This window comes from Triplophysa rosa, linkage group LG8 (assembly GCF_024868665.1).
Source record: "Triplophysa rosa linkage group LG8, Trosa_1v2, whole genome shotgun sequence".
NCBI classification, from domain to species: domain Eukaryota; kingdom Metazoa; phylum Chordata; class Actinopteri; order Cypriniformes; family Nemacheilidae; genus Triplophysa; species Triplophysa rosa.
Window position 1 is genome coordinate 15,359,052 of NC_079897.1, and position 13,425 is coordinate 15,372,476.

The following is a 13,425-nucleotide window of genomic DNA, read 5'->3' on the forward strand; positions in this document are numbered from 1 at the left end:
GTGGACGAATCAACCAAGATAATTTTTGATCTGTCTGCTTGGTGATGTTTGTGTTCAGGCTGTCATACACGCACACCTCATTTGGTCCACAGAAAAGGTTGCTTGCTGTGATCCAGTGGTTGTCATTTATGTTTAATACTTGAACAAATGGTTTCTGTGGTGTCCCAACCACACCCCCTTGGTGAAGACACTGATAGAGGAGGTTGGACTGAAACCCATCTATATGAGGGAACTGCTGAGAAATGTGAAAACAAGCTGCATCCACTTCATCGCTGCTGAGCCAAGTTTGTGGGTGCAGGATGCTTAACATTTGTCTTTCTTTGATCACTACTTCTTTCACCAATTTTCTGGCTTGGATTACTTCTTCCGGTGAGTGATGTCTCCAAAGTGGTCCATAGGACTTTTGTCTTTTTGCTTTTAGCGGTTTCCTCCCTTTCTGTAGGATAAACACCATATAGAAACATTTATTTTAATGTGAATTATGTCTATTGTTGGCATAACTTTTAATTGTCAAACTATTGCAATTGGAAGTTCACACTACAAAAGACAGTACAGCAAAGTTCACCTTCAAAGCCTTTTTGTCTTGGCTCTCTGTTTTTGGTTCCTGTGCTGACACTGATGGTGTTTGTCTGTCAGGAGAAGGCGTGCCGGTTGTCCCCGGAGCTGTAGACACCTGCTTTATTTCAGGAAAGACATTAGAAACTGGAAATGTCAGTGAAGAATGTGGTATAACTTAAGTAGGGTATTGCAAAGGCTGGTACAATCAAATTGCTTCATTATGTCTCAGACCAAAATGTACAGTTTTGACATTAAGGTGTAAGTGTACACCCGAAAAGACAGTGCAGCCAAGTTCACCCCCAAAGCATCTTTGTCTTGGCTCTCTGTCTTTGGTTCCTGTGCTGACACTGATGGTGTTTGTCTGTCAATGGAAGGTGTGCTGGTTGTCCCCCGAGCTGTAGACACCTGCTTTATTTTGGGAAAGACAACTAGAAAACTAGAAATGTCTTTGAAGAAAGTGGTTTTACTAAAGTATCCAAAATGTGTCTGTGTTACCACTGCTTTTTTAAAATGGAAAGGCTTGTTGATGGAGGTAACATAGACTCCTCTCCTACTTTGCTTTCGCTGCCTCCACTTCTCCTTCAGGATACGGTGCTCCTACAAAATGAAATATATAGTAGGAGTTCTTATATATTTGAACGTTTATTTGTATGGTAGTGACATTCTTCAACATTTGTACATATTTCTTGATATATATGTTAGAAATATAGACTTTTTATTGAAGCTAAAATACCAAAATGTGTGTGTTTAGACTGTGTTTAGTTTGTTAATGTACATCATATCTTTCTTTGGGCGTGGGTGACCCCATCCATAATCATAATTATCTTTTGTGATATGTTCTGTGCACATTTGGCATGTTGGTCTGATGGTGCCACTGAAGAAAATGTAATGGATTTACCAAAGATACAGTTAATTTTATGAGGCTTGGAATTTCTGGCCAGGTTTCATGGTAATGAGCCAGTACAATTTATTTTCTGCATTACAGCAAGGGGACAGAAAGACCGAGCAGGATGTCACGTTCCACCCTCATTCCCCACCGGACTACAGTATCCATAATCCTTTTCATCCATCACACCTGATCCCCTCATCTGGACATCATTTGTTAATCACCTGTCTACCCCTCGTTTTCTGTACTATTTAAGTTCTCTTTTTTGTTCGATACTGTATATGTACTTTGTATATGGTGTTGTGATTTTCCCTGTGTCTTCTTGGATTAGGCCCTACATTAAAATATTACCTTTCTTTTAGTGATACGTTCCGCATCATTAAATTCCCTTAGAAGTGCAGTGTGGGTGTCTTTGTAGATCATGATGAAGTCATCAAGTCTGTTAAGTCGTCTTCCTCTAAAGCGAATTTTCTTCAAGTCCCACTGACTTTTTTCCATAATTCCTTGAGTCTTGTTGTCTTGTGTGAAATTCTGATAAGAAAAATAAAAAGGGATATAGTACAGACTAAAGTAATATGTTCAAACATTTAAACACTAGATTGTATATATTTATCCAAATTATTCCACACCTGGGTTTTTTTCTTAGAAATTTTTGAAAATATCTTTGAAAATAGCTGGTATGGGGGTCCTTCACCATGCCTGCCCAGGTCCCCTGAAGAAACAGTTAGGTTTACATCTTGTTTAGTTTAAGAACCAACTTGGTTTTAGAACAACACTATCTGTACAGCTAAAGTTAAAAATTTGCTTGATGTGAAAGCAGAGAAAAGGATAGGAGACCAAAACCATGAATAATTAATTTGCATAACAAAATGAATAAGGATGTAATTTTTTTATTTTAATATTTGCCTTGACTGACTCAATCTGCTATTATTGGTCCATACCTGGCAGACATACTACTTGGTCATGTCAAGTAATACTTTACACCTAAATTATTGTGAATAAGTAAAGATACGTTTAAGTCTTTCCCTTTTAATCACAAAAGTGTAACTAACCCAGCATCATGCTTGTCCATAAAGCTGCATGAGGCAAGAAGTATGCAGCCAATGAGGAGATGAATGTCTCAGTGTAGTACACATTAGGATCCCCTTTTTTGTTGAGGGGTGCAGTGCCGATGACCTCCATGAAATGTCTGTGGAAAGGCGTTTGACTGAAGGTGTCCTAAAATATGAAATGTACATGATGTTTACATGAATGATTCTAACTAGGTTAGCAGAATAAATTATTTCAAGACACGTTATAATGTGTTTACTGTGTACCACGAGGTCCTCAGGAACTATGCTGTTGTCATCAACAACTGAATCTCCAATAGTGGTCAACAAAGCCTGAATGTTGTTGAAGTGTTTTTCAACATTTTCAGAGCTGCATGGGCTTAAGAAGATGACTGTACAGCTCAGGAGCATTTCATCAAACTCAGCAATGGAACTTGCTGTGGTTAGAAGTCCAAAAATATGCATGGCCAGCTTGTAGTTCTTTGGTGCACTGAAAGAGAAAATAATTATAACACATGTAAATTATTTGTTGTCATTAATATGGTTATCTGCTTTAAAAAAAAAAAGATTTTACTTACTGCTTTTTGCACAGGGATTTAGCATTTTTCATTACATGACTTAGACAGCGGTGGAGGACAGGAACATCAAAGTCTTCAGCAGTGCCTTTCCCTGTCAAAATTCTATAATAACGTTGGAGCAAGGCATTGAGGTTGGTTTGGCAGAAGACGAGTGAAATGGCATGCATGAGGACCATGGATCCATCACATATTATCATGAGTGGACGGATGTTTTTGTGACCATATTGCTTGGCATGATCTGTTTGGAAAGCACTGAGAAAATACACAATAGATGAGGTTGTGTGGTCACAGGTCACATAGGTAGCTGCTGGAAAAGGAGAGGAACCCTTATTTGGGTTTCTGACCACTAGCTCATATATGTAAAACGGACCTGTGCTGTGTTCACTTTTCTTCACAATGCTTCCTGATGCGTCAAGATAAACAATGTCGTATTTACATCTTTGGTGGAATATATCAATGCTTTTCTTGGACCAAAGCATCACACCCTTCGGATGAAGGATCACTTTCTGAATTACCTCATCCGGTTCATCTCTTTTTTCATTTACCATCATCTGGAGACTGAGAGTTTCATTTTTATGTTTCCGGTCCTTCATTCATTGTCTCCAGGAAATGGATTTCAAAACACCTGGCGAAGGTGCCTCATCTCGACAGCCAGATTCTACAACAGATTCCCTAAGGTTTTCCATTTTCTGAAGGTAGAGGGCCCTTGGTAGTGTTGTTTGCAATTGCTGACTTAATTCCTTTTGGGCATCAGCTCTGACAGGTCGCCTTTAGAGCTCTCTTTTATTGTGCACTGACATGACACCTCTGAAGGACACGTGTGCTTTAAGTGTTTTCTCACTGTGCACAACAACTTCAACTTCTACTGGGCAGTCAGTAAACATGCAATAGCCAGAGCATTTAAAAACAGGTGCGTACCTGGTTGATCCTTGTATTTAAACCCTGTGGCCTGTAAAAGCAAAACTGCAATATGGATGGACTGTGCGAATGCCTGAAGAGATAACGTTAGTCCAATGCAACCCCTTAAAGTGATCATTTTTTTGTTTTTTTCTTAGTGTTTCCCAGGCAGTTTGAGGAATAAAAAAAAAAGAAGGTGATGCAGGAACACTCTCTGTAAAGAATTCATCTTCTCTGTCAAGACTGACATCATCAACGGTGTCACTCCAACTGTCACTGTCTTCCACCCTGTGATCTTTGTTGTTGACCTACAAAAGAATAAGCATAAGAGAATTCCATATAATTTCTAATTTTAAATCATTTAATTTGTGTTTCAACAACTATTTGGTAGTTTTCTAAAACAGCATACTGGTGGTATAGTAAATGTGTACAAGTTTAAAAGTAAATACTATCATCTTATCACTTACATCTTCCTCCTGCTGGCCCTTTTTCATTTCATGTGCAGAGTCCACTGTTAAATCTTCCTCCTCCTGTATTAAGTCCTTCTCGCTCATGTGTTCTTTTTCATCATCCTTTTTAAATGTACTCATCTCTTGTGTAACTTCTTCTTCCTTTGTGCCTTCAACCTCTTGTGCATCTTTCTCTCCATCTTTCTCTTTTAGCACTTTCTTCAACTCCTTTGAGTCCACATTCTTTACTTTGTCATGCCTAAACTCTTTAGGTTTTTCTGATTCTTTATTTCCCTCTTCTGCTTTCAAATATTCCTCATCTTGTACGATGTCCTTCTTCTTAGTATGTTCTTTTCCATCTTCCTTTTGAAAATCACTCAGGTCTTGAGTAAATTATTCAGCTTGTGCACCTTCAGCCTCTGGTGCATTTTCCTTTCCATCTTCTTCCGTTTGGACCTTTTTCATATTTTCATCTTTGAATGCCCTTTTTAGTTTATATCTATTTGGGGATGTATTTGGTACACCCAAAAATGTGCAGAGTTCTGCCCAGAACTTGTTCTCTTGCAGAGGACAAGTTTTCTGATCAGACAATGACTTCTGAAGCCCTTGGATGTTCTTGTCAATATCCTCAAAAGATATGTAGGTTTTTTTGGACTGCAAAATCACATTTTTTGGTTGACATACATAAGTGTGTTTTACATGTCTATTACAAAGCAAAAATTACATTAACCTCGAACTTAATATAATGTTAAAAATGCTAAATTACTTTCATTAAAATAAAAACATTGAAGAATAGTTCTTACCTTTCCAAATGTTTTGAAGACAATTCTGTATGTAAATTTATATTAAAACACACAATTAATGTTTTTCTTCACTATGCTCATACTGCACTGTTTCAGTACTTTACTGGACCTGTTATTTGCACTATTTGTATTTTGGATAGACTGAACACCTGATTAATTACTCTGTACATAATAACAAACTGTATATAACAAACTGTACATAGAGTGCAAACTAAATGTATCCTGCTTTGCATAGTGACAACAAAATTGAATCTAACCCAATATAATCTGTAGTCATATTCTAATGAACAGAATAATAACAATCACATTAACTACCAACGAAGCACTCATTAGCAAGCATATGACAGTCACATATATTGGAAATAAGCAATAATTCGGAAAATAAATCAGCAATAACTTACCCATTTTGTCGTCGTTTTGGCATTTCTAACTTCTGATTAAGTCGGCTTCGCTCAGTAACATGTACAGTAGGTCGAAAAGCCTTAGCTTTTAACACTTATAGTTTTAACAAATTCTAAATGAACGGTTTTCAAAAGCGCCTCTGCTGGATGTATACGGTAATTACATCTATGTTCTAAAACGGTAAACTTTTCTTTAACCAGGAGATGGCAGAAGTCTGCACATACCACCTAGACTTTTTGATCAAAAAGTCAATGCCGCAAACCTCTGCATCGCTCCGTCAGACTGCCAACTAGTGGTAGGCCGTAGTTTATGCACGGTTGTGCGTTGATCTGAAGTTGTTTGTGTGTGGATTGTCCAATGCAAAACCGCGTAAAGAACGTCTCAAAATCCGAATGCACAGAACAGGATGAATGGACGCGCGCTGCAGGATACACAAATGCACAACTTCTCATTGGTATGCGCAAAATGATTATACATGAACACAAAATCTGTCTCTATTTGTACAAATCGCCTCATGTTTATTCAAATCTAAATTTCACAGATTAAAATCATTAGGCATTTGTTTGTGAATAGTAAAATACAAGTGTAACTTGTATCACGTTCACGGGTGACTGTGCATGCATTTGTTAATCAATTTGAGATTAATTTCATCCCATACTTTTCCGATAACGGAGGAGTTTGCACTTTTTGCGTTTTAAAAGTCGATCTGCTTATCCTTTTTTTATTTTGAGTTCAGTTTCAAAGCATGGCAGAACATATTTAAATCAGTGGCGTAACTTTGTTTTGAAAAGTGGTGGGGACAAAGACGACACAAACAATACTTTAATAAATTGTTTCAATAAGAAATAGTAGAAAATATTTATGGCCGTCACAAGCGCGAAACATGTAGGTGACTCCTCTAGAAAACAACTAAAAACTGCGACGCTTTGTCGTAGGCTTCAGTGGTGTAACGTTAGTGCGAAAGACGCGTGACAAGTAATGTTGACACTGCCGTGAAGCAGGTTCGAATCCGCTGATCTTACTGTTCTAAATTATCACATCACATCAGATCTGCTTCCATTTGTTTTTAAACTATATCATGTTTTCATCAATATATAATTTAAAGCATGTTGTGCTTTATTATATGTAAGGATGGCTGTTGCCGTACGTAATTAAACGTATTAATTCGTGATGAAACAAAAACTACTGAAACGAATGTGTGTTTTCCCCATGTTAAAAATTTGGTGTTTGACAACCCCCTGCTAATAAGGACAAACATTCAAGTATACAGGCGAAATTGCCTGATAGGCTACAAATATACAACAAACTTTCTAAATTTTGTTTTGAACTCATGAAACTACAAAGTTGTGACTTTTTCCATTTATTGGAGTTTTCTATCAAGTATCAAAATGTAATTAATCTTGCAATAGGCGATAGCAACCGCATGTCGAGAACAATAAGGACGAATATATAGCACCAAAGTGCAATTAAGCGCAAGTTTGGTACATGTATGACTTGAACAGCCATATTCAAATATTTTCATAATTTTATTAAAAATAAATACCTTTACAGTCTGATATGTGATGGGGAAAAAGTTCAGCAAATCGACATGAAGACGACATGAAGGACGTAACACTTGCTTTACGCTCTACGCCACTGGAGCAGTTAAGCCTCCTGCGCCTTTCTTACATTTTGCCTATTCCAATCTGAAACTGATGGGCGGAATTAGTATAAATAGCCTCTTCTTACAAAGCGGGCTACTTGCACGGTAAATAGACGCTCCGTATTTTTTATTTCTTACAATAAGTGGTGGGGACAAAACTGACTTTGGCAAAAAGTGGTGGGGACATGACTCACCCATCCACCCGCAAATTACGCCTATGATTTAAATCCAACGTAAAGAGTTAGAATAAAGATGAAGACGTGAATATAACATTAAAAACAAAATAACAGATTCAAAATTCAATACCGCATTTATTTATGTACTTTTTTATTTTATAAATTAAGAGTTTTTTCTTCAAGTTTAAGCCTATGTGTGCTATATGTTAAATAGCCTACTTGTTACTGTGGGGACCCTAAAAGGGAACGTTTTTAAATCATAATTTCAGAAATCCCACAATATTAAAAGATGGAATTTCATTTTGACATGTAACTCCCCCAAACCCGGACTTGCGCGAGTCATTTCCAGCACTGTTTATTCTGCACTTATTCATGACCGGTACTCTTCAAACCCACATCAAAGACGTGAGGCATAACGGGATGTGACACTGTCTGTGGTCTTCAGCCAGCGTTTCATGACAAAATAAACCACGATCAAAGGTCGAAACCACCACATTTCTATGTTGTTGCTCAACTAAAGGATTCCTTTTCGTGTTATAGTGGAAATTTACTATTTTGTGAATTGTGTGTCAGCTCTTAGGGAAAATGTTAATTTTCAATTTGTATTAGCTCCTTTGCAAAGCAGAAAGTTCGCAGATAAACGAACAATCTAAATTCATTTCTGACATGCCTTGATCAGTAAACTGGTCAATAAAAGTAAAACAAATAAAGTGTAATAAGATCAGATATATATCTCGATCATCTCCAGAATATTGTAGGCTACCGCTCTGGCCATTCCATTTGCGTTGCTGAAAAAGGCTTTCCAGACTATTTTTTATCTACAATGAAGAAGGCGATTGATATTATACTACAGTAATATAATTCAATTCAACGTTTAGACACTAAGTCCATGCAAGACATAATACACACAAAAACAATACAAACAATAAAAAAGCCAGTTATACCAATGTTTTCTCATACTTGACTGGTATCGTACCACAGTAAACCCAGGGTTTGACATCAACATTATAATGACATTCTGAGAATCATCTAACCGACATGTAAATGTATACACCAGATTTGTCATTACAGCTGGAAAGGACTGAACCCTTGCCTTACAAAACAGTTCACTTACTGCTCCACCGTGACTTTTTCAGCAAAATCTTAAAACAGTCATTATAAGCATCCTGAAGCTTACAGAGACTTTTTAAAAAACTTTTAAAACTTAACAAACAAGGGGCCGTATAAAGAGATGGGCTGGGGCTTAACGCTATGTCATTCTTAAGTTGTACCTGAGTGGTAGCGCTATATTCTTAAGAACGAGTAATACGAAGGTTTCGGGAAACCCAGCCTTGTGCAATAAGCTCTAAAAAGGTTTATCTTTACCTCATCAAAACACATATGAAATGTTCTAACCAACATATTTGCTTGAGCATATAGCATACAGCGCTGCCTATTCAGCATCATCACTCATATCATCCATAATGTGTCCCAGATATTTAGTTTTTGAGCATACACTTGCGAATACAAATCTGGAAATTTAAGTTCAGCATCCTCTTTTGTTCTGCATATCATGGCAACACTCTTTTTGGTATTATATAGCACTTCAAATTGTACACCATATTCGGGAACAGGGGTTGTTGAAAACCAGCACTACTTGGAAAAAAACAACTAAATCGTCCGCATACATAAAATGATTAATTCAATTGTCACCAAGGATACATCCAGTCTTACAGTCACTTACTTCTTCAGATAATTCATTCATATACATTAAAAAGAGCTGGAGAAAGTAACCCCCCCCTCACTCCATTACCTAAAAGCAGCTGACATACACTGTAAAACTTTGCTGTAGTTTTTGCAGCAGGTTTGCCAGTAACTTACTGTAGATTTAATTACTAGTACTTAGTACTTTTTTCAAATTTACTTTAATCAAAATTAAAACACTTTGACTTGAGATTCAAAATGAGTAAGAAGAGACTGATTAGCACAGCAACAATGCAAAAAATGACATTCTTCCTAAGCATTTTTCTCTTGTTTACTGTAAAAATATTTAAAACTTCTTAAATTACAATACGTTTATATAACAAGAAAAGTGACCCAAGATATTTAGTCTTGTTTTATGAAAGAAAAATATATAAACTAGGTAAGTTTATGCTTAAAACAAAATTGTACATTAAATCTAGTAAATTGACAAACCTGCTGGGAAATTACAGCAAAGTTTTACAGTGTACTATTGCCCCATTTTATCTGCAAAGTTTGGTTGGCATACCAATATGTCAAAATTCTTAACCAACTATTAGGACCCCCTTTGTTTTAATTTAATAAACAACTTTTCATGACAAACGCCTTTGAGGCATCAATAAAACCTATTAAGAATTTTGTCGTTTATACAGTTCTACGGCTTCTTTCAGGGCATAAATACACATGTCAGTACTGTGCTGTGCCTTAAAACCAAATTGATTATTGGTGGTATTAACACAGACACTTAAATCAATACAATAGTATTCTTTTCAGAACCTTACATATTGGCCTATATCCATATACCTTGCCTGCCTTGTCCTTAATAACAGGCAGCAAGGTTACTGACAACATAGACTCAGGCAACAGCCCATGTAGCATTTATCCAGTAAAACAAATACTGAGAAGAACGGCAACCCTTGGGCTGGCAAATATTAAATGTTCGGCTGTGATTTGATCTAATCCATCATTTTTCCTATCTTTAAGCTGAATAATTGCTTGATATTCTTCATTTGCAGTGACACACACTGTTGAATCCATACAAGAAACTGAATCAACTACGTAAGGCTCACTATTTACACAGTTAAACAAAGCACTACAATGTTGTCTCCACAACTGTTATATTCTCTCTATAGATCTCGGTAGTGTCACACTGCTCCTATTCAAAATCATACATATTATTACTAAGCAAATCGAGTCTGCCCTCATCTCTTGCTCATATTTACTGATATAAAGAATGGAATATTTTATACTTGGCATTAGTTAACTTTTTCCGGTCCCTATCTGGGACTACCTACATTGCATGTCTTGAAAGCTTCATTATGTAATGCTGACACATACTTTTTACATCCTGCTTATTATTAGATTTCTTAGTAAAGCATTTAAAATATGGTCTAGCCTCATACAACGCTTCAACTACCATCATACATATCACAAAAAGCTCTAGCATGGGTAGTGTCCTTACAATTTACATCAGAACACATGAAGACATGATCTCTGGGTAATACCACCTTATTTAGCAGAATATCTGAATGAATCTCATTAGAGACATGTTTACTATGTATTGTAGCGTATGGCAACAATTTCGTTCAATCAATACATTTTAAATAGTTGTGTAGGATTCTTTATCATAATGTTCATTGGTATTGCAGGAAAAGCAGACACTTAAATATTTTCTTTCATTTTTATTAAGTCATTTTTAAATGTTACAGATGTTATAAAACAATTCTGCAAATATTTTGTTGTACACAAATGAACAACTACCTTAAAAATAAATATATTTCAATTCAATTCACGTTTATTTGTATAGTACTTTTCACAGTTTACACTATTGCATAGCAGCTTTACACAAGGGCACAATATAAAACGTAGATTTTATATATCGTAGATTTGAAATTGGTCTATAATGTCTTTTACAATACATATTTGTACAATAGATTTAAAATATGAGGTATAGATATAGCTACAAAACACAAAAATTGTTGGAATATTGGCCAAATTTATTTGCCAAAAAGGTCAAACTACAGCATATAAGAGAATGTGGGTTTTATCTGAATAGACAAAAATGCTCACAGTAAAGGATACATAATTTGATCATTTGTTGATCCTCTCTTGTGGGGATATTTTCTACTTTTTCTGCTGGGCATTGAATCACAAGGTGCGCTAATATGTATTGATTTTCTCCAAACCTCTTTAAAATATTAGTTTACACTGAACAATTGTGCAAACATATTAATGCATTTTTAATAAGCAAAGACATATTAAGGGTCCAAATCTGGACATCACTTTTGGTTAATACTGTATTGGTTAATACTGTCATTTTCACTTTGGATAAAAGTGTGCTTAAATGTAAATGCACGTTAGTGTTTCATCCTCTTAGAGGGGACACAATCCCATGTAAAGCTATCAAGAAATCTCTTGCGGTACCCATGCTGACATCCACAAACTGTGTTACTTTGGGCCGTACATGATGAAATCTCCACTGCATGAGCTGTCAGAGAGATTTCAAGTAAGAGAGAAAGGTAAGCACAATTCAATACAGTGAAATGCAGAATGGTCAATATCAGGGTTATTAAAGGAAAACTGTCTTACGTCTACTATGCTTGATGCATTTCTGGCATCTGAAGCAGTTTGGGAAATAGTTCATCTTGTCTTGGTAGGTCCCTTCTGTACATTTCTCACATGTAGACTTCACTCCACTGGAGCATTTCTTTACTAACTTATACCCTAAAGAGAGAAGAAGAGATAGAACAGTCTTAACCAAAGAGAAGCATTTTAGTTTTGCACTCTAAGAGTTTTGTCTGACAAATGATTCATCTTTAATCTGAAGCTCTTTGATAGATCACTCTGATACTTCATAATAGTCTGATGCAGAATTTATTCAGACACTTTACATGAAAACCTTACCTGGATCACATTTGTCACAGCAGGTCCCATCTCCATACCAGAATTCATTTTTAGCACAATCCGCTTTGTTTTTGACACTGCTATGTCCAACTGCAAATTCTATGACCTGTAGGAAAAGATTCAAATTGACAAGATCCACATTAAACTGAATGAAAGATTCTTACTTTGCATTTTACTGTAATAATTACTCAACTAATAAAGAAATTTGTTAAATATGTTCATAACTGTTGAAGTTCATGGGGTTACTCGTGATGACTCACCAATAGTAAAAAAATACATGTTTGAAGTTTCTTCATATGATTTCCTTGTCTGTGCGCCATGGAAGTTATGTATTGTGTGCAGTCAAACCTTCTAGAAAAGGAGAATAGTACAATGCATAGCAGTTAGGCTATTTACGGATGTAAATAGTTGTCAGTCTAATAAATATGATATATTTAATTTAATGTATGTAATATGAAATATACATTAACAAGTGTGTATCTGTTGTGCATAATGCAAACGCATGCCTGTATACATACATATACAGCTAACTAACACAATAAAACAATAAAAACATGATAACATATAAAGCACGTGATTTTAGAAAAAAAATAAAAACGGAGTTATCTAATTTTGGAACCAAGCTCTTCATATGTCACATAAATATTATACTATAGAACAAGCTAACATCCATACCATTAAATAAAATACTCTCTCTCCAGGGTGGCTCAGCTCTTCAGAACAATTTATAGTAATACAAATGATATTAAAAGTGCAGTGACTTTACCTCTGTCCACAAGCATCAATTTATTTCCAGTGAGTCGATATGAAGCTGTGTGATACTGAGGACAGCATTTTATTGTATACTTGTAAATGTCGCAAGAGACTGAGTCATCACAGTGAAGAAGAGGAAAACCCCAACGACTAAAACATTTACAACATTTTTTTGTCTTAAATGACGCATTCAGGAAAGGGTAACCTCAGTTCAATAAACTTGTCATATGCTCAAAATGTATCCATTTTGAGGTCATACACTTTCATTGACCACAAAGTCGTCTGCTGAGTATTTACTGTACATTCCCTAACAGCCATGGATTTTTAGGCATATTCAGGTACAATTTTTCTTAATCTCACCGTAAAGGAAAGTAAAAAGTAAGGTAAATGCTAAGGGGGGGGGGCATTTTCAAAATCAAATGATCAATTAATTTTCTATTAATGTAAATAAATTATTAAATAATGAGTTAACATATTTTTGTCAAATGTATTTTGTAAATACAATTTCCCATGTAGCCAAATTTTCAGCTGTGGCTATGCATTTGTTTTTAATTTAATTCCGCGATCATTTTTATTCAAGCACGTGCATGACAGCCATACGCAGCTTAC

General features: G+C 35.8%; 2 protein-coding genes across 3 annotated transcripts in view; both read right to left on the minus strand.

Annotated features, from left to right (window-relative positions):
* Window positions 1-3,398, minus strand: part of LOC130558370 (uncharacterized) — a 3,927-nt gene extending 529 nt beyond the window's left edge. Inside the window, exons 1-9 of the mRNA XM_057340740.1 lie at window positions 3,072-3,398; window positions 2,761-2,983; window positions 2,497-2,662; window positions 2,074-2,156; window positions 1,796-1,975; window positions 1,054-1,155; window positions 856-966; window positions 566-676; window positions 15-436 (exon numbers count right to left, since the gene is read on the minus strand). Of these exons, the coding sequence (XP_057196723.1) occupies window positions 15-436; window positions 566-676; window positions 856-966; window positions 1,054-1,155; window positions 1,796-1,975; window positions 2,074-2,156; window positions 2,497-2,662; window positions 2,761-2,983; window positions 3,072-3,268 (1,595 nt within the window). The 5' untranslated portion in view covers window positions 3,269-3,398. The remainder of the gene's footprint in view (window positions 1-14; window positions 437-565; window positions 677-855; window positions 967-1,053; window positions 1,156-1,795; window positions 1,976-2,073; window positions 2,157-2,496; window positions 2,663-2,760; window positions 2,984-3,071) is intronic.
* Window positions 3,399-10,784: 7,386 nt separating this feature from the next.
* Window positions 10,785-12,900, minus strand: LOC130558273 (tumor necrosis factor receptor superfamily member 1A-like). 2 transcript variants are annotated; one of them, XM_057340603.1, is made up of 5 exons: window positions 12,739-12,833; window positions 12,324-12,414; window positions 12,064-12,169; window positions 11,749-11,883; window positions 10,785-11,647 (listed from the first exon to the last, which is right to left on the minus strand). In XM_057340603.1, exons 2-5 carry the CDS (start codon window positions 12,381-12,383, stop codon window positions 11,517-11,519), a joined length of 432 nt encoding a protein of 143 aa, XP_057196586.1. In that variant the 5' UTR covers window positions 12,384-12,414; window positions 12,739-12,833; the 3' UTR covers window positions 10,785-11,516. The 2 variants fall into 2 exon arrangements, with proteins under 2 accessions (XP_057196586.1, XP_057196585.1); XM_057340602.1 differs by having other exon boundaries at window positions 10,789-11,647; window positions 12,830-12,900.
* Window positions 12,901-13,425: the final 525 nt, after the last annotated feature.